General features: G+C 38.6%; 1 protein-coding gene and 1 pseudogene across 1 annotated transcript; both read left to right on the top strand.

The window, feature by feature from the left end:
- Positions 1-1,480: 1,480 nt before the first annotated feature.
- Positions 1,481-17,080, top strand: LOC121743795 (annotated as a pseudogene).
- A 2,280-nt stretch (positions 17,081-19,360) lies between these two features.
- On the top strand, positions 19,361-20,133 carry LOC121743880. The gene has a single exon (XM_042137271.1). It carries the CDS (start codon positions 19,557-19,559, stop codon positions 20,016-20,018), a length of 462 nt encoding a protein of 153 aa, XP_041993205.1. The 5' UTR covers positions 19,361-19,556; the 3' UTR covers positions 20,019-20,133.
- The last annotated feature ends 1,431 nt before the right edge of the window (positions 20,134-21,564 follow it).

Below are 21,564 nucleotides of genomic sequence, written 5' to 3'. Positions count from 1 at the left end.
ATACCCCCACTCCACACCACTGCTATCATCAACCACCCCGGCCCCTCCCCTCCCTCTCTCTCTACTGCTACTCTTCTCTCTCCCCCACCCCCGGTACTGCTGTCGTTAACACCCCTCTCCCCCTCGCTCTCCCCCCTCAACTGCAATTCAACCCACCCCCCACCACAAAATTGTTGTTCGACCCAGCCCTCACCCCCAACAACACCACCCCACCCCACCCCCCCAAAGATCGAGTCCCAGACAAGCGGATCTAATTTTAACAGCTGGAACAGTAACAATGAAAATGGCCCCCTCCTTGGTGAGATTATACGAGCAAATGCCCGAACAACCCCCCAACAAAATTCAAGTGGTTAACTCAAAAATAGGGGTAATAAATTTTGGAATGCAATTTGCATGAAAATTCAGTGCGAAACGACAGAAATTATGTTGTTAGTTAATGTAATTGAAGGAGAAATAATGTAGTGTATAAATATAAGAAAGGTATACACATCTTTTCATACATATAAACAAATCATCTCCTTTCATATCTTAAGTTACCAAACACTAAAGTAAAATTGTGTTGTGTTACAAAATTAAGATAATTCATCTCACTTTGAGTTATCACATGTTATGACTTTTAGCCTACCAAACACCTCCTTAGCAACGTGATTAGATATAATTAACTCTTCCTAATCCCAACGATCTAATATAAGAGCATCCACAACCGTGCTCTTGCCAGCGGCACGGTTGTGGGCCCGGGCGGTACTATTCATGCCTACTCTCTGGCAAGAGCACAACACCCACAACTGTGCTCTTCCGCAAGGACGAGCACAATTAATTTAAAATTCAATTAAACAATAACATTTCCATAATACTAAAATTCATTAAAAAACCACAATAAATATTACAAATTACAAATAAAATAAAAAAGACATAATTAAAATCCTAAAAATTAAAAATTACATAATTAAAATACTAAAAATTAAAAATTACATAATTAAACTCCTAAAATTAAAAATTACATAATTAAAATCCTAAAAATTGAGATTGAGAGAGTTGTTTAGTATAGTGTCATTTTTTGTGTTTGAAATGAGAGTATTTATAGATGAAAGTATGAATTTTGGGGTAAAAATAATGAAAAAAATAAATTAAAAGTGTGGAAAAAATGGATATATTTTATTAGGAAGTGAGACAATATTTTTTTTTATTAATTTTGAATTTTTCAGATTTTTTTGATTTTTTTAAAAAAATAAATAAAAAAATGATAAATCAACGGGCCAATCGGAAGCTGCCACGTCGATGCGCTGTGCTCTTGCCGCTGGCACGGACGTGCTCTATGCATAGAGCAGCGCCCTGCCAGCGGCAAGAGCGCAATGGTGGCGGAGCGCGTCCTTGCCAGCGGCAAGGACGGACGGTGAGCTGCTGCTCACCGTTGGGAATGCTCTAATGTTTGTAAATCTCCCTCCATATTAAATCATTATTATTTCCCCTTTCAGTGGCAAGCACTCAACCCTCACTCCAAAATCACTCTACCTTTCTGCCAAAAAGCTCTCAATCCCACGCAAATTCTGCTCCAATCCCGACGCTCTCCGCCACTAAAATCATTCAGATGAAGCTCTCTTGTTGATTTCCACGCCGTCATTGTTGTCGAGATGGCTGCAACTCCAGTTTCGCCCTCGCGCCCGGATTGCCATGTGCTTAGCCCTACATCCGATCAACTCCAAATCTCAGCCACCGCCGCTCAGTTTTGTTCAATTCCGAGCCCAAGCACTTCAAGCACGCCTTCATTTCGCACAATGTCATCTCCAAGCACCCACGGGCATCAACTGCAAGTCGAGTTACTGATTTGCCAGCGACGGTTCTTCCACTGTTGCATTCGCAAACGATGACGTTGCCGGCTCGACGGTCTTTGTAATCTGAGCGAGAAACAGAATCGGGCCTCTAGGGGTTATTACTCGAGTTTTCAAAGTGCTTGGTCTCACAGTCCAAGGAGCTTCAGTTGAGTTTGAAAGGGACTTCTTTGTCAAGAGTTTTCATGTTACTAGCTTTGATGGTAAGAAGCTTGAGGATGTTGAAGATCTCGAGAGAATTAGGAAGTCATTGGTGGAGGCTATTGACGGTGTTGGTGATACCTCTGCCGGACTCATGCAGGCCGGCGGGAGAGGGGTGGTGGTGAAGAAATCAGTATCGGGACTGGAGTCTTTGGGAAAAGGAGAGCAAAGGCGGAGAAGATGTTCGGATTGATGGATGGGTTTTTGAAGAATGATCCGATGAGTTTGCAGAAGGATATTTTAGATCATGTGGAGTACACGGTGGCAAGGTCCAGGTTCAATTTTGATGATTTTGAAGCGTTTCAGGTATTATTCCTGGGCGCCTTTTGGAATTCTATAGAAAATTTTCTTGATGTTTATGGTTGATAATTGTGCATGAAGAACTAAAGAGTTTGATCGAGAAAGAAACAAGAACTAGAGAGAATGTAGAGCTATTGTGTTGGAGAGAAAAAGGGATTTCTTTATTGCTTCAGGAATGTTATTTTTTCTGATTACAACTCTACATCATGTATTTATCTAATGAAGTGATCGAGACTTCACTTCTTGAAAAGCAGTTACAACAGAGAGCTCAATAACCACTAACGGCTAGCAGCCGTTTCTAACTACCTTTTGAATCTTGCACTTCTTGCTTTGGTGTGATGCATCTCCACACTAATCTTCCATGTACATGCAGCGCTTCTTCATCCATATTCTATAACAATCTCCACCTGGATGATGAAGCAATGCTCAAAACACAATCTGATGCATATTCACCAATCTGCAACAGTACCTAAACTTCTCATTTCTTAGAGGCTTTGTCAACATGTCTGCGGGATTGTGAGCTGTCAATTTTCAACAGCCTCACTCTCCCACTTTCCACTTCATCACGTATAAAATGCAGCCTGACATCGATGTGTTTACTACGCTCATGGAACATCTGATGTTTGACTAAGCACAATGCCCCATTATTGTCACAGTGTATAGTAACTCCAGTCTGCTTCAAACCGAATTCACCAACGAGTCCAAGCAGCCATTTGCCTTCCTTTACAACTGAAGTCATAGCTATATACTCAGCTTCAGTGGTAGATAGAGCAACTACATTTTGTAGACTTGACTTCCAACATATAGCAGCTCCAAACAAAGTGAATATATAGCCGGTTTGCGATCTTCTAGTGTCAATACTCGCGGCATAATCTGAGTCACAGTAGCCTTGCAATGCCTCCTCCTGAGCTCCACCTTGATCTGTAAACAAAATCCCCAGATTGCCAGCACCTCCCAGATATCTCAGAGACCATTTTAGAGCACTCCAGTGCTGTTTGCCATAAGCTGCCATGTGTCGACTTGTTACACTTATAGCATAAGCCATATCAGGCCTTGTGCATATCACGAGATACATCAAACTTCCAATGATATTAGAATATGGGATTGCATCCATTTCCTCTCTTTCCTCATCTGTTTTTGCTGACTGCTCCTTTGACAGCTTAAGGTGCATAGGTATTGGAGTTGAAGTACTCCTCATGTTGTGAACCCTGAATTTCTTCAGGATTTTCTGGACATACTCAGACTGGAATAGCCACAGCTTCTTCTCACTTCTTATTCTGACTATATCCATGCCTAGTATTCTTCTTGCATTACCAAGGTCTTTCATTTCAAATGCTTTCATCAGCTGCTTCTTAACCTTTTTGATCTCCATTGAATCTGCTCCGGATATGAGCATATCATCTACATAGAGACGTAGGTAGATAGGTGTCTTGTTCTTCTGCCTTTTGATGAACACACAGCTGTCATACATTGATCTACTGAAGCCAAGATCAGCCAAACTCTCTCCAAACTTGAGATACCACTGCCGGCTGCTCTGTTTCAGACCATATAAGCTTTTCTTGAGCAAACAAACTTTCTCTTCTGATCCAGGTACCTCAAATCCCAGAGGCTGATCCATGTAAATTGTCTCCTCAAGTTCCCCGTTCAAAAAGGCGGTTTTTACATCTAATTGTTCCAGATCCCAATCTCTTTTTGCAGCCACTGCCATGAGCACTCAAATGGAATTGTGCTTCACAACAGGTGAGTAGACCTCATTAAAATCTACTCCCTCTTCTTGATTGAATCCCTTTGCAACGAGCCTAGCCTTAAATCTGACTTTCTCTGCATCAGTGGCCTCAATTTTCTTCTTAAACACCCACTTGCAACCAATAACTTTCCTATGTTCAGCCTTGTCAACCAACACCCATGTTTTGTTATTGATCAGAGATTCAACTTCCTCCTTCATTGCTTGTATCCACTGATTCTTTTCTGGTCCACTCATAGCTTCAAGATAAGTATTAGGCTCTGCATTCTCGAGTTGTTCTGCTATACTCAGTGCATAATAGATCATCTCATAATCAGCAAACCTAGCTGGTGTCTTAGTGTTTCTCCTGGGTCTATCTCTTGTAATCTGATACTCAGGTGTGGCTTCTGGTTGATCATCAACTCCACTGCTCAGATTCTCAGAAGCTCCACCTGCTTCCTTATCTTCAAGACTCATATCATCAGAAGTAATATCAGAATCTGCTGTAATCTCTTGGGGCCTGTCTGGAATTTCCCTCTTTAGAAATGGCATATGATCTTCAATAAAGACTACATCCCTGCTAATAACTATCTTGTGGTTTTGATGCTCAATACACCATAGCCTATACCCCTTCACACCCTTTGGATAGCCTAGCATAATACATTTCAAGGCCCTAGCATCTAGCTTTCCTTGCTTCAAATGAGCAAATGCCTTACACCCAAAAGGCCTTAGCCTTGAATAATCTGATTTTGATCCATACCACATTTCATCCGGGATAGACCCCTTTATTGCTGTAGAGGGACACTTGTTGATAAGATATGCAGCTGTAGACACGGCTTCAGCCCAAAATTCCTTCCCAACACCTGATGAAGACAGAAGGCATCTTACTCTCTCAAGAAGAGTGCGGTTGAGTCTCTCAGCCACCTCATTTTGTTGTGGGTTGGCTGGCACTGTCTTGTGCCTTCTTATACCTTTTTCTCTGCAAAAAGCATCAAAATCCTTGGACAAGTACTCCAATCCGTTGTCAGTCCTCAACACCTTGGGATATGAACCCTTTTCAGCCTGCATCTGTGTGCACCAATCTCTGAAAGTTCCATAAGCATCTGATTTTTCCTTTAAGATGAATATCCACACTTTTCTTGTGAAGTTATCTATGATGGACATGTAATACCTTTCCCCACCAAGGCTCTTGACAGGAGATGGGCCCCAAAGATCCGAATGCACATAATCTAAGGGACTGGTAGATGTATGAACACCTACTGGATATGGAAGTTTCTTTGATTTACCACGCAAGCAATCTTCACACTGCATCATTTTGTCTTGACTACTTGCCTTTATTGATCCTTTCTTTATCATCTCCTTCAAGGTGCCTTCAGCTGGATGTCCCAACTTAAGATGTCAAGCATTGAGATCCTCATTAACTACGGCATGGGATTCTCCAATAACCACAGCAGCATCCAAGTAGTACAGACTGCCTTTCCTATGAACAACCATCTTGATTTGTTGTCCCTTGCATACTCTCATTTCTCCACCCTCAGAAAGAAAGCTAAATCCCTTTCTTTCAAGTGTTCCAAGTGATACAAGATTTCTTTTGACTTCAGGGATATGCCTGACATCAGTAAGGATTTTAATAGACCCATCACTGAGCCTCAATTTTATGCTCCCAATCCCTCTGATGCTGCAAGATTTGTTGTTGCCCAGTAGTACAGATCCATCACACTCTTTTATCTCAGAGAACCAGTCCAAATTTGGACAAATATGAAATGAGCACCCGGAGTCCATAATCCATGACCCATGCTCAACCTTTTCATCAACATTAAGAACCTCAGCAGGCTCCTCACCCTCACTGCTGACAAGATTCGAATTAGGCTTAGATTCTTCAGCCATTTTCCTTTTCCAGCCAAAACAATCTTTCTTCAAGTGTCCAGGCTTTTTGCACCAATGACAAGACCTCGTTTCTTTTGATCCAGAGGCTTGAGGCTTGGCTTCCTCGAGCTTCTTTGGGAACTTCTTATTCCATTTCTTGATATTGAGAGATTCAGCCTGAGACTCTGCCTTTCTTGAGCCACTATTCTGCAGCTCCTTGGCCATAAGAGCAGAATAGACTTCATTATAGGTGATTGCAGTGTCTCTACCATAAAGAATCGCATCTCTTAACTGATCATAGGAAGTCAGCAAAGCATTCAAGACCAGAATCGCTTTATCCTCATCCTTCATCTTCACATCAACTGCCTCCAAGTCATCTACAGCTTTGCAGAAATCTTCAAGCTGCTCAACAATTGACTTATCATCAGAGAAGCTATAAGAGTAAAGCCTTCTCTTCATGTACAAGCGATTTGCGAGAGATTTCGCCAAATACACTTCATCCAGTTTCTTTAAAATTCCAGCGGCAGTTGTCTCTCCTTGAACCTCCCTAAGCACCTTGTCTCCTAAGCATAAAATAACAGCACTATGCGCCTTCATTTGCATTTCATCAAACTTGGCCTGGGCTTTATCATCCATCACCGGACACTTGGCTTTCCCATCTGCTTCACCCGAAGTCAGAGCAGCCGATAACCCTTGTTGAACCAAAACCGCTCGCATCTTGAGCTTCCATAGGCCATAGTCGTTTTTGCCCGAGAACTTCTCTGCTTCGAGCTTTGCTGCCATTGTTACGAGCTTTGATCGATCAACACACCTCTCGGAGTTCCCACAGACGGCGCCAATTGAAGAACTAAAGAGTTTGATCGAGAAAGAAACAAGAACTAGAGAGAATGTAGAGCTATTGTGTTGGAGAGAAAAAGGGATTTCTTTATTGCTTCAGGAATGTTATTTTTTCTGATTACAACTCTACATCATGTATTTATCTAATGAAGTGATCGAGACTTCACTTCTTGAAAAGCAGTTACAACAGAGAGCTCAATAACCACTAACGGCTAGCAGCCGTTTCTAACTACCTTTTGAATCTTGCACTTCTTGCTTTGGTGTGATGCATCTCCACACTAATCTTCCATGTACATGCAGCGCTTCTTCATCCATATTCTATAACAGTGCAGGCACTGTCTCACAGTGTAAGAGATAGTCTTATTGAGCGGTGGCATGACACGCATCAACATTTTAAGAAGCAAGACCCAAAGCGCCTATATTTTCTTTCACTCGAGTTTCTTATGGGTGCGTGCATTTTCGAAAAGTCTCTGTTGCATTATGTATGTCTTTATTTGTCAGCAGTGCCCAGATCTTAAAGACTACCTATTCTTGATGCATGAATTATTTCCTTTAGGTCGTTCGCTTTCCAACAGTGTCATCAATCTCGGTATTCGTGATGAGTATGCAGAAGCTTTAAGCCAACTTGGATTTGAATATGAAGTTTTATCTGAGCAGGTCTTGAAAATTTACCATTCTCTGATCCTCTATTTCATATTCCATTGGAAATTAGAGTAAAGCCCTCTTTTGTCCTCTTTCTGCTTGTGCTGTTTTTGCACGAATTTGGGCCTTGATTGACAGTTCATTGTTGAAACAGGATGAAATTCTAAGAATGAATTATGAACTTGTAACTTTCTATATATTCAATTTCATCAGCTGTACCAAAGATGCTACTCAAATATACTCCAACATGTAACAGTTTCCTATAATGAGGCGGACTGTGCAGGCACAGACTACAAACACCTAAACCAAGTTTAATTGGACAAAGTCAAGTATATGTTCCAACACCATCCGTTTATTGGGAAACCCTCTTTTCAGGATCCTTGGTTTGGAGATCATTGAATTTGCATGTATGTATTCATGCACCATAGTATTTGATGGGTATATAGGACGTTTGACACCATAAAAGCTCTCATGAAACTTGGTTATGTCATAGGATTCATGTGTTAGTTGGTGATAATGATGAAATGTATGTGTATATTAATTTTTGTAGCTAATGTTACATCTTATTTATTTCATTTGGAAATTCAAAGTTCATTGTTAAGTTGTTTCCCATTTCATTTGCAGGAAGGAGATGCAGCACTCGGTAATGGTGGCCTAGCCCGACTCTCAGCATGCCAAATGGATTCTTTAGCAACACTGGATTATCCAGTTTGGGGGTACAGGATTTTAACACATAAAATCTGAGTTCATTCAAAGTAAAATTGATTAGTGACATGTCAATCTTATCTAACTATTTACTTCACATGTTGGGTGCTTGAAAATCCTTGTCTCCTCAATTTATGAAACTAGTTTTGTATAGTTTCCCACTTATGTCTGACATAGTAGTAGAATTTATTTTGCAGAATAGAAATTCTGGCTTGGTGCAGTTGACAACATATACTTGTGCGCAGGTATGGATTACGCTATCAGTATGATCTATTCCGTCAGGTTATCGTAGATGGATATCAACACGAACAACCAGATTATTGGCTGAACTTTGGAAATCCTTGGGAAATAGAGAGAATACAAGTTTCATATTCTGTGAAGGTGAAAACACTATTACTGTTTTTTAAGCTATTCATTTAATAGTACTGGAATATTTTACCAATTTACCTTGTCTTAGACTTCTAAACTTTCCCATCACTTGATTGAATTCCTTATGAATAAGTTCTATGGCATGGTTGAAGAGAAAGCCTCAAATGGAGTCAAATACAAAGTCTGGACACCTGGAGAAACAGTGAGTTTATTTTTCATTGTGATGATTCTAAGTTATGAATTTATGATTAACCATCTATATAAGTGTTTAGTTATTTATTATTGTTGCATTATTAAGTCTTTCCCCTATCCGTGACTGTCACAACTTTGGAGCGACGTGTGTAAAATGCGATTTCTAGAACTCTTATAGTAACAGTTCTGTTACTGTCACTTTAAATATCTTCTTTAAATGACAGGTTGAAGCCGTTGCTTATGACAACCCAATACCTGGTTATGGAACAAGAAATGCCATTAACCTTCGACTATGGGCTGCTAAACCAAGTGGGCAATATGACCTGGTAACCTTGATTTTGTTCTACTCATAATTGTATCGTATACTAACTGACAATCTGCAAAAATTAAATGGATATTTTGGTGAATGGCTGTGTGTTCGCCATGTAGTTTTACTTCCGTCTGTGATGAGGCGGCGAGAAACATCAATAGGATATTGTGATGGTTTTACTGTGTGGCCATAATCACATCTTGTGAATAACTCTTATCTGAGAATTAGTTGTTCCATTATGTAGGATAGTATACTTGAAGACTGATCTGATGTTCATTTTTCCACTCTTGAAGAGTCTTTTATCTGAATAAATTTGTATTTATGTATTGCTCTGAGCTTTGATCATCTTTTATTTTTTTTAAATCTTACCTTTTTCATTGTTTGGTTGCCGATGACTTGCCAATTGGACTTAAATTTCAGGAGTCATACAACACTGGGGACTACATAAATGCAATTGTAAACAGACAGAAGGCGGAAACCATAAGTTATGTCCTGTATCCAGATGATCGTCCTTATCAGGTCAAATGCCTATGCTGATAATATTTCCTGTGTTCTTTTTGTTATAAAAGGAAAACTATGTTTTTGTAAATTGTCGAAAATATGTATGTTGTATCCTTGGATCTTGAGTTTCTCTATTACATTTTTGACTTACCAAGAGTGGTGCTTCATATGTGGATGACTGAAATTCGTAATCCTACGTAATTTTTCTACTTGGAATCTTTAGTTTATAATTTGAGCACACTGCCCCCAGAGAAAAAAAAAAAGCAAGGATTTTTTTTTTGTCCTCTTTGGCTCCCTCATGTAAACATGTCTAGCACCACCCTGTCGACCATATATCCATCAAAGCACTGGCAATACTTATATCAGCCTTTGGACCCCAGTCATACACCTACTTATGCCAATATAGATCATTTTCTTCATTAGAACTGGATCTGATGTTTCTTAGTAATGGCGCTAATCTATTTCAGGGGAAGGAATTGAGACTAAGGCAGCAATACTTCTTTGTTTCAGCATCGGTGCAAGGCATCATCAGGAGATTTAAAGATGTTCATGACTACTTTGATGAATTTCCAGATAAGGTTGAAATTCCTGATTTTTCACCGATGATAGATGATAATTCTCTAACCTCTCTCATTTTTCTTGTGTTCTCATATATAGTATCTATTAATTTTGATGGGAAAAGGAATGGTTACTTAATCTCCTTATTGAAATTGTTCATTCTGCTTTTTATTATTATTGGAGTTATTTGGTTCTACTTTTTGCTACATTGAATGTTTGCTAGAGCTGTTATCCTGTAGGCAGCTTGACCGCTGAAAGGAAGTCTAATAGTAACTGAAGCTTAGAGCTTCTGGTTTTCCTACCTTATTTTTCATTTTGAATTATTTTCTGCAGGAGGCTCATGACAACGTGCTTAAATTCGTTTTTGCAGGTTGCTTTTCAGATAAACGATACTCACCCATCGCTTGCAATAGTTGAGGTCATGAGAGTGCTTATTGATGAAGAAAGTTTAGATTAGGGTAGAGCTTGGGAGATAGTATGTCGAGCATTTTCTTTTACGACTCACACGGTAAACAGTGAAGGGCTGGAGAAAATTCCTGTGGATCTACTGGGAAGTCTTCTCCCGCGTCATTTGCAAGTGAGTAGCTTTTGCAGCAATACTGGTTTCAACTTCTTCGTTCCTTTTTATTTTTATTTTTATTTTTTACCTCGCATTTGTTGAAGTTCGAATTTTGTCTTTGATTTCTCCTCCCCTCAAAAAAAAAATTCAATGAAATAAATCTTGTTAATAGAGTACTGGTATCGAATATTGACTAAAAAGCATGCTTACACATCTTTGATTTCAGATTATGTATGATATTAATCATTGTTTCATGGAAGATTTGAAAAGACAGATTGGCCAGGACTACAGTAAACTTGAGCGGATGTCAATTGTGGAGGAAGGGATTGTGAAGGTAAAGAAGATGGAATATGATCATTTTGGCATTATGTGTAATTTGCATATACTTTGATTAACGGATGAATAGAAAAACCCATATTACTGTAGAACAATAAAATATAGATATATGTGGAGAAGTATATAGACATAGTAGAGAATAGTAGTAGGTATATTTTATTACTCAACATAGGCCACATATATATAGTACATAAGACTAATCTAGACTATGTCACACCACCGATGTAGCATACTAGTAATATTCTTAACAATAACATTTTAAAATTCATCATCATGCTTGGCAATCTGAATCCAAATATAGCATGTCCAAGAGGTACCCTCCAATTAAGAGATCATCTGCATGCCTTCAGATTTAATAGTTCATACAAATGAAGGTAGTATAATTCTCCTTAATGGCAATAGCATTTTGTAACAAATGTAAATCCCAGGCTGTCTTTATCCTTTTACTTACTTCTATTCCATGGTTTTGCACCATGTAGCTACTGTACAGCTTATATCTTTTTTTTGGGCTGACAGAGTATCCGGATGGCAAACTTATCAATTATTTGCAGTCACACAGTCAATGGAGTATCCAAAGTACATTTTGAGTTACTTAAAACAAGATTATTCAAGGTATGTTAGAGAAACATCACAAAATTCTATTTCCTTTATGGCAAGTTTTGTATAAATGTCGAGTCATATTGGAGGTTTTGTTCTGAAAATTTTTCCATGATGACAGAAACTATAGCTACACTAATTATTTATATAGAATGGAATATTGGAGGTTTTGTCCAGAAATTTTTGCCAATGAATTAATTATTTTGAACGTATATTAGAGGTTACCATTCGAAAATAGTGGCTACCGAATGCTTATTTTTTACTGTATGATCTCTCATGTAGGAAAAATATCTAATTTCCCGACGGTAGAAACTTGCTAGGTATATATGAAATGCTCTACATAGCATGAACTGTCTTATATCATGTTGCACTTTTACACCAACGAGATTAAAGGGTATCAAGGGGTAAAGCAACCTAGTTTTTTATGATCTGTACATCTGCAGAGTGCTAATATTTTTGTTCTCCCTTATAAACGGAGCTCCACTTGGCCACTCCTCCATAAAAGGCTTCCAATCCGTTGTGATTTGAATTGTTGATCTTTGTCTTAATGCATAGATAGCTTAAAGTCATGCTGAGCATTTTGTGATACATTTCAACGAATTTAAAACATATTAATGTAGGAATGCAGCATAAGGGAAGTTCATTCATCTATAGTTACCATCAAATTTTTATTTTCCTCCTTCAAGTTCTATTACCTTTTTCTAATCCATGTCACCCGTTTTTTACTCGGTAGGATTTCTATGACCTATTGTCTCAGAAGTTCCAGTATAAAACAAATGGAGTAACACAGGTTACTTTTTAGATGGCACAAGCACAAGCTTTCGACATTCTATATCTTTATGAAAATTCATACTCCCTCCGTCCCCGAATAAGAGTCGCTAATTTCCTTTTTGGGCTGTCCCCCATTAAGAGTCACTCTTCATTTTTACCATAAATGGTAGTAGGTCCCACATTCCACTAACTCACTCCACTCACATTTTATTATAAAATTAATATAAAAAAGTGGGTCCCACATTCCACTAACTTTTTCAACCAACTTTTCTTTACATTTCTTAAAACTCGTACCCGGTCAAACAACGACTCCTATTAGGGGACGGAGGGAGTATAAGCAAGGCTCCCTTCTCAAGCTTTGAGGTGCTCCGAAGGTCCTGAATGCAAATGCTTTTTCAAATACTCCAGAATTTTCTTACAATATATTCTACATGCAGTTCTGCTTTGCCTTACGTTGATATCAACACATTATAAAACCTGGTGGAGAACATATCAAATTACAAAATTTTCCGGTTATCATGATCTGTGCATCCTGACCGTACTTTGTTTCCTTTCTACTTTCTTAAACCATTTCCATTTCCAAAACTAGTTCTATTTTACTGCACCATTCATCGACCTGTAATTTAGCAGTTCACTTATATTTTGTTGTTACACTTCTGGTGTGTTTAATTCTCAGAGAAGGTGGATAGTGGTGAGTAATCCTGGTTTATGCTCTCTCATCTCAAAATGGCTGGGGATAGAAGCATGGATCCGTAATGTCGACCTCTTAGCAGGTTTACAAGAGCATGCATCAAATCCTGTCCTACAACAAGAGTGGAGAATGGTACTGCAATTTCTGCCCTATGCGCATACTACTTAACTGGACTAAATATGCCATCTTGTTTTACTATGATCTGATATAAATCACTTTTGTGTAGACGAAGACAATTAATAAGATGAGGCTTGCTGACTACATTGAAACTTCGACTGGGGTTAAGGTTTGAGAATATTAATGATCTTATATGCATTAGTTTTCTTGGTTTTGTTAATTCTATTACTTTTGACTGAACTCTTTTTAATAGCAATTGTGGCTGTATCTTGGCTTCAGGTCAGCTTAGATGCGATGTTTGACGTCCAGGTAAAGCGTATACATGAATACAAACGACAATTGCTGAATATACTTGGTATCGTGTATCGATATGACTGCATTAAGGTATCTCACATTTTATGCAGCATAGTCCAATAACTTGAATTATAGTAATAAATAAAGAGCATACGCATGGTTTTGTTTTTTCACCAATTTGGTCTCTTTTGTTCTCTTCTACATATAAAATTATTAGCCTTTTATGCTGAAAGTTTTGAATAGTTTCTTACATTGTGTGAATATTGTTTAGACCTTTTGTGTTTCCTTGACTAATAGGAATAATATGTGATGACATGGTCAAGAAGATTATCTGTATTGTTTTGACCTTTTGTGTTTCCTTGACTAATAGGAATAATATGTGATGACATGGTCAAGAAGATTATCTGTACAATAGGAATAATATGTGATGACATGGTCAAGAAGATTATCTGTACATATGAGCTGAATAATATATTTATTTATTCAGTTCTTTGTTCGGTAATACTTGCATGTCGCTAATATTTTCCTTGGCTGGACACAAATGACCGTCATTTGACCTTTTCTATTTATCTTTTCTTGTTTAAGAATATGAACAAAAGTGACAGAAAGAAAGTTGTACCCCTTGTCTGCATCATAGGAGGAAAAGCTGCTCCTGGTTATGAAGTTGCCAAGAAAATTATTAAGCTATGTCATGCTGTTGCAGAAAAAGTTAACAATGATGATGATGTTGGGGATCTACTCAAAGTGGTATGTCAATGACTGCAATTCTTTGCTACCTACTAAGTACTAGAGTCTTTTGCATGCCATCCTCATGTATACTCATTCTTAAAACTTGGCAAATTAAGTTCAAATGGATCATATTATATAAAACAAACCTATTGCAAGATGCATTGTAATAAATGCAGTCAAACTATTTATTTATCTATGTCGTACACGTATCATTCATGTGTCCTCACTTGCATCCCCATACATGCATAACATATAGTTCTTTTTCGAATGATATATGATGCATATGGAGAAAACTGTTTCTCGCCGTTAAAATTCTAAGCTACATATTTCTTGCTTTACATATCCATTGTCAAAAATGTGTACTCAATTGCTTACTTCCTATGAGAAAGGCCATTAGAAGTTTGTATTCAATTATATATGATGCATATGGAGAAAACTGTTTCTCTCTGTTAAAATTCTAAGCTACATATTTCTTGCTTTACATATCCATGGCCAAAAATGTGTACTCAATTGCTTACTTCCTTTAAGAAAGGCCATTAGAAGTTTGTATTCAATTCCTTCTTCCATTCCAGGTTTTTATCCCGGATTATAATGTGTCTGTGTCTGAACTGGTTATCCCTGGCAGTGACCTTTCACAGCATATCAGGTTTGCTGCACTATTTCCATATTTTGTACGGCGTATATATTATTGAATTATATCTAATTCTTCTCATCGCTGGTTCAATTGAAATCTGAAACGACTGGACTGCGAAAAGTTAATCCATTGATAAAGTACAAACTAATTTCAGGGCTTGATGTGCATGTGCCAATATAAGGAAGGTCCGTAATGGGTATTTGAAGCTATGTCTAGAATGTCACGGAATTGACCACAGGAACATGGTGCAAAATAAAGAACATGTTTTATTTCTGTTATTCACCTCACATGAAAAACTGCAGTGAATAAAGAGGTTTTTGTTTTGTTTCACTTACTCTATGAAAGCTATTGAAATCTTCAAATGATGTATTTTTTATGATTACTTGTATTGGGATGCTGTTATTAGCTCCCCTCCTCATGTAATTCAAATTTATCTTCGTTACTTAGCTAAACACATACTGAAAATATGAATACATCCATTTGAAAGTAGGCACGTAAAAACTGGCCATGCCTTCATCTTATGCTTGCATATTATGTTTGGGCATCAATTAACAAGAAGAGGTTAGATTTGTCCTGCATTTATTGATTTATATCTGATTCGTTCGTAACTTTGGACTATAACATATTTTTTTTTCAATTTACTTGTTTTCAGATTCATTTTTAGACACTAGCTGCATATGTCTGTTTGTAAATACTCTTACCTGATAATTTTGTGTTTTTTCTCAGTACTGTTGGGCATGAGGCGTCAGGAACTGGCAGTATGAAATTTCTCATGAATGGGTGCTTGCTATTAGCCACTGCAGATGGTTCCACAGTTGAAATAATTGAAGAAATAGGAGCAGAGAACATGGTATGATAAGCTATATGGAACTTACTTCCATGTTTAAATATGTCTAACATCTTTAGTTTCTCATTTATCTGTATCTTTTCAGGCTGTAATAAGCTGACGTGGAACATAAATCATGGGTCATAAATATGCTTTAATAAATAGAGCTGCAGCTTAGAGTTTTACCAAGAAATTTGTCTAAGGAATTGCATGTTGAACTGCTGAAAATGATCAATTTGTTGACCTTAGGGTTGAGAATTGAGACCATGCTAGTGAGTTTAGTTGCATGGTCTCGATCAATATGATATTTCATGCCACCAAGAAAAGTGAACCCTTTGTAGCATCTATTTTGATAGTTGCAATGTTAGTCAAGTTCTTCATTGTGTCATATGAGCTGATAGATGCTAGGGTCCTTTTTATTTCTTGGTCCTGCAAACTTGGACTTGTGGATACCTTTCAAGTGAATTTACTGCTTAGTAGTATCAGCTCGTATTGCATGAATAATAATAAACAAAAAGGAAGAAAGAGAGAAAGGGGGGAAAATAACTGAGCTCATATATTGCATCCCTTTGATTAATTTTTCATAGAGATCTGGAGAACCTAACCATTTTCTCATTCTCTCAGTTTCTTGTTGGTGCTAAATTACATGAAGATCCACAATCAGGAGATAAACCTGCTCCAAGAGTATCTATTCCATTTATTCGAGTTGTAAGGTAGTATGCACAGCTCTCTGTTACTTATTTGTTTCACCACCCCCGGTCCGTCCAACCATTTTTGCAAGTGACTTGTTTTAGTACCATCTCTTCAGAGCACCCTAATCAAAACACGAAGAGAGTATTATGATGCCATTCTCGTGATGACTAGTGGAATGAATCTTAGTTATTCTTTGCTAGTACTACTTATCAAAGTGATGGTTATTTTGTAGTATGGTTCGTGATGGTTATTTTGGTTTCAAGGAGTACTTCAGTTCACTATGCGACTCTCTGGAGGACGACAAAGATTTATAAGCTGGGTGCTGATTTTTCTAGTTATCTTGAGGCTCAGGTAAGCTGGGTGTATTCAACATTGCATTGAGTTTCCGACTGTCAGTTCTAAGATGAAGTATGTCTTGTCACTGGAACCACATTTCTACAGGCTATGGCTGATAGAGTGTTTGTGAACAAAGAAAAATGGACTTGCATGAGTATCCTTAGCACTGCTGGTTCTGGGAAATTCAGCAGCGACCGAACAATCGAAGAATATGCCAAGAATGCTTGGAGGATTGAACCCTGCAGATGTCCCTCCTGATCATTCTTGCTTCTTCTGAACATATTTAGTGCTATATACTCTACTATTTCTTCTTAATTTCATCGCTATTTTGAGTCTCATAGCATACATGGCCCCTTTTTTACACAGTTTTTTTTTTTGTGTTTATGAACCTTGGCGACTATATTTGGAGGGTGTTAAATGAGATTTTTTTATTGAAATGTTCAAATTTTCCATTTATTTACTCATCGTAGAAGAATAATTTACAGAGTAATGAATTTATTTCAAGTGATGATTCGTATTTGGAACTGTGTTTATTTACTTGACAGGGTACAAACAACCACATTAAATGCCTCGAATTTTTTGGTGCAAAGAAAATAACGCATGAATGGGTTGGGAGGTAAGGGGCAAATATTTAGACTCTCGATGACCTGTGTTTATCTCAAATAAATATCGATCCAAAATTTCATGGCAACTCATTTATTACCATTACCTACACAACCTTACATGCGAGTGATAGAGATGTATCATTAATTTTCTGCCAACTATTTTACTTTTTCTGCTATCTTTCTATCCAATTTTTTGATACCAAATTTACATTGGAGACTTAGTTTTCTTCCTAGCATGGGAGGATTTCAAGAATTAAATGGCACATGTTCGTTCAAAATGGATAATCAAAGACGTAACAATCATGAATCCATCTAATTCGATATTTTATTTTACTTAGGAGGTATCCAGAAGGAATTGGAATAGAATAAGATGAATTTGTACATACAAAAAGGTTCTCTATATGTTGCACCTAAGATAATTTGTAGATGATAATAAGAGTAATGGCAACGCCATATGCATACTCTTGCGCGCTGCGTGCACGCACGCTATTGTAGAACACCGAGCACCACGCCTATCCTATGCCCTTGTCGCTCGATTATCAAAGTTGCACACGCACGGGTGCTGGAGTTGGGCGTGAAAAATCGTTTTAGAGCATTAGCAATGGGGCGCCCTAAGGCGCGCACTAAGGCGCGCCCTATGGCGCGCCACGTCAGCAGTTTTATCCTCCTACCTCCCCACCTGCAGTGGGGCGCCCTAAGGTGCGCCCTATGGCGCGCCACATCATCATTTTATTGTTTTGTTTAATTAATTTAACTATTTTCAAATAACAAGTAACGAGTAAATAAAAAACGGTCTAAATAACAAACGGCGAAGTTTTATTACATCATTGAACTAATAAAAAAAAAACTAAGTCGGACAAATTCCCAACTTCCTACGCAGCTCATCGAGTAACGCCCGGAGATATTCGGCTTCGTCGGGGTCGGTAGACTTCTTGAGGGCCCTGTGCGTCTGCAACATCGTCCTTGCCATCGACGCTGTTGCTAACAACTCAAACGCGGTAGCCGTCTGGGTCGGGAGCTCTACCGGGACCGGAGCTTGGGTTGCAGCGGTCGACGATGAGGTCGCGGTCGCCTTCCCCTTGGCCTTCACAGCCTTGACGCCGGGAGGACGCCGGAAGGACACCGGTGTGCCGGAACTCCCTTCATCCACGTACGTCCGGTTGAGGTCAACCGGGTGGTTGCCGCTGCCGCTGCTCATGTAATCACCAGCTTCAGTGGTCTTCGTCCTCTTCGGCGCACCAGTGTGCAGAATTCCATCTTGGAACTTCTGTTTGTCCCTCAAGAGCGCCCAGATGGCCTCGTGCTTCAAGTCGTCGTACATCGACCGGTACGACAACAGTGCTTTAGCGCGCACGTCGCTCAAGCTCTCGCCGCTCCCCTGTGACCGCGTGAACTTCTCGAACTCCGCCGCGTACAAGTTCACTTGCTTCTTGACTTGATCCCAGTGCTTGCGGAGTTGCTCACGCTTGCGCTTGTACGCGGTCGGCGGCTTGACCGAATTGTAGAGGTCCGCGATGCGTTCCCAGTACGCGATCTGTCGCTGGTTGTTCGCGAATATCGGATCTTCCGATATATCTACCCAACACCGGGCCAAGGTGAGAGTTTCGTCGTCGTTGTAGTTCGTACGGCCGGGGGCGTACTCATCGCAATCACCGGGAGGCGGCAACTTCTGCGCCCGCTGCCGGTTCCGCTTCTTTCTGGCTGGGGCGGAAGCGGTCTCGGCGGGGTCGGGATCGGCCGTTGCGGTTGGGCGGTGCGGAGATGGCTCCATGTCAAACAACCCATACGATTCCGTACTGAAATCGGGATCGTAATGGGTGTTGGTGTCGAACGAACGATAATCGCCGGGTTCTGTACCCGGCCAATGCGCCCCTGCGCTAAACGTAGGACTATTGGGGCTTGAATCCATTTCGTAGTAATTATGTAAATGTAAGTTTCGAAAATGAAATCAAGTGAAATGAAATGTTACAAATGAACGGTATTTATAAAAAAATGAAACTGCGTGCCATCGTCCGTGGTTGATCGTCCGCGACCTCCACAATGGGGCGGACGATGGCGCGGACGATGGTCATCGTCCGCGCTATTCTCCGCGACCGAAGTATAGGGCGCGACTATCGTCCGTGCCCTATGGCGCGCACCCGCAATGGGTGCGGACGATGGATGGCGCGGACGATGCGCGCCATCGGGCGTGCCATCGTCCGCCCATTGCGAATGCCCTTATAATAAATTTTTTAACACACCCTACTTTCATAGTAGTATTTTCATATGATTAATTGTATAGGATTTAATTGAATAGTTGCATCCTGTCTATCAATCATATGATCATATCCACACAATGGAGAATACGAGTTGGGAGCAGAAGCTCCACGCGCTGACTCACATCCTAACCAGCCCAACTCACGCGCCGCCGCTCCACTCGCAGCTATTCATCGCCACCCAAATCCCCTGCTACCTCGACTGGAACTACCCTCCGCTCCTCTGCCGGCGCTCCTCCTCATGGCCGCCGCCGCTCATGAGATGGGCCTTGTCTCAGTTCATCAAAAGGGGGCAAAGATTAGGGTTGCCGGAGACCTCTTGGCGGTGCAGATGCCCTTACCAATTGCCTCCGCCGCTGATTCTGGCGAAAGGGGTGGCGGCCGGCGAGTGGGGAGAAGAAGAGAGGAGGAGATATGTGAGGTCCAGATTGAGGCGGAGAAGGCTGGGGATCGATGTGAATCCATTGATTCCAATTCTAGTTCCTAATCTCTTGGTGCTTTCGCTTTTGTTTTGGGCTCCCATTTCTCTCCAAGATGACTGATTTCTTAGCTTCATACATTTTCTATTTCCAGATTTGTTATGTAAAAATGCTAATGTACTTGGATGAATTATGTTTGCATTGTTTTAGACGATCCCTTCTGATCATCTACTCCTTATATGAGCACAGAGAAGAACGTTATATTGTTAACTATAATTAAATAATAATCCTTAGATATTCAAATCAGGATCTAGAGCATCAGTCCTAAAATATCAATACAATTCCAAAAAAATGTCTATAAGAATATTAACATCAATTTACAATAAATTGTAACTAACTTTTGAAAAATATCACATAACTTTAAAACACATATAACTTTCTCGATTTAAATTATTTTTTCGCACAACATATATCAAATTAAAGATAATTTCATAAGGATTCTAACGAGATCTCATTTGCATATGTTCTGATGTCAAAATTTAAAAAAAAATAAAAAACTTTTAATTGTTTCTACAAATATCAATATAGTATATAAAATATGTCAATATAATAAATGTAGAATGTCACTCTTAAAACAATGTGTTGATATAAGATCATCTCCAAGGGGAGAAGGCATATAGAAAAGATATATTATATATATACCTTTTTAAAAAATGAAATATACCTTTTTAAAAAGTAACACATTGCAAAGGGAAAAGATATATAGAAAGGTAAATTATTTTTTAAAAATAAAATAATAGTACAAAATGCATTAAAAAACATAAAGTCTAATATCTTCTCAAATACCCTTTCCCTTGGATAATGATTTTTCATAAAAAGAAGACAAATATGGTAGTTATAAGATTTTACCTCTCCATTGATGGGAGGTAAAGATACCTCTTCAAAATGAGAAAATGTATAATACCTTCTAAAATACCTCTCCCCTTGGAGAATGATTTCTCATGAAATAAAGGTAAATATGGTAGTTATATTAGTTTACCTCTCCCCTTGGAGATGTTCTAAGCAATGTGTTGACATTCTCAAAGCATTGTGTTGATATTTTTAAAACATTATATTGACATTTTCATCCAAAACACTAATTTGGTAGTTTTTATCTTTTTCGATTTAATTAATAAAAATGAAAATTACACGTGACAAATGTTAGAACACTAGATTTCTAAAATCCTATGGTTTTAAATTAGTTGTAGTTATCAACTAGAGAGTGAGTTAGCAATTGATCACTCCCCTGAGCGCATATATAGTACATGAAACGTGAATAATATTATGGTCATATATTAATGATTTATGTATAAATTTTTTACCTTTTTAGAATCATAAAATATAATTAATGTATACTTTAACTCAAATTTGAAAAACAATAAAGAAACAATTCAAATATAAAAATAAAAAATTAAAAATGAGGTTGAAGGCTAATCAAGTCTTCTTTAACTTGTCCACTAACTATATTTATTATTTTAATATATATTATTAATATAATGTTATTTTGGTTGTATAACATTTGATTTAATTTAATATATTTCCTTTTATTTTTGTATATTCTTATATTATAAATTATGTAAGATGGTGGAAAATGGAAAATATTATTGTACTTCTTCTTTGGAATTCACTT

The sequence above is a fragment of the Salvia splendens genome, chromosome 8, assembly GCF_004379255.2.
Source record: "Salvia splendens isolate huo1 chromosome 8, SspV2, whole genome shotgun sequence".
NCBI classification, from domain to species: domain Eukaryota; kingdom Viridiplantae; phylum Streptophyta; class Magnoliopsida; order Lamiales; family Lamiaceae; genus Salvia; species Salvia splendens.
Note: the sequence above shows the minus strand (reverse complement) of the source record. Positions and strands in the feature narration are given on the sequence as shown.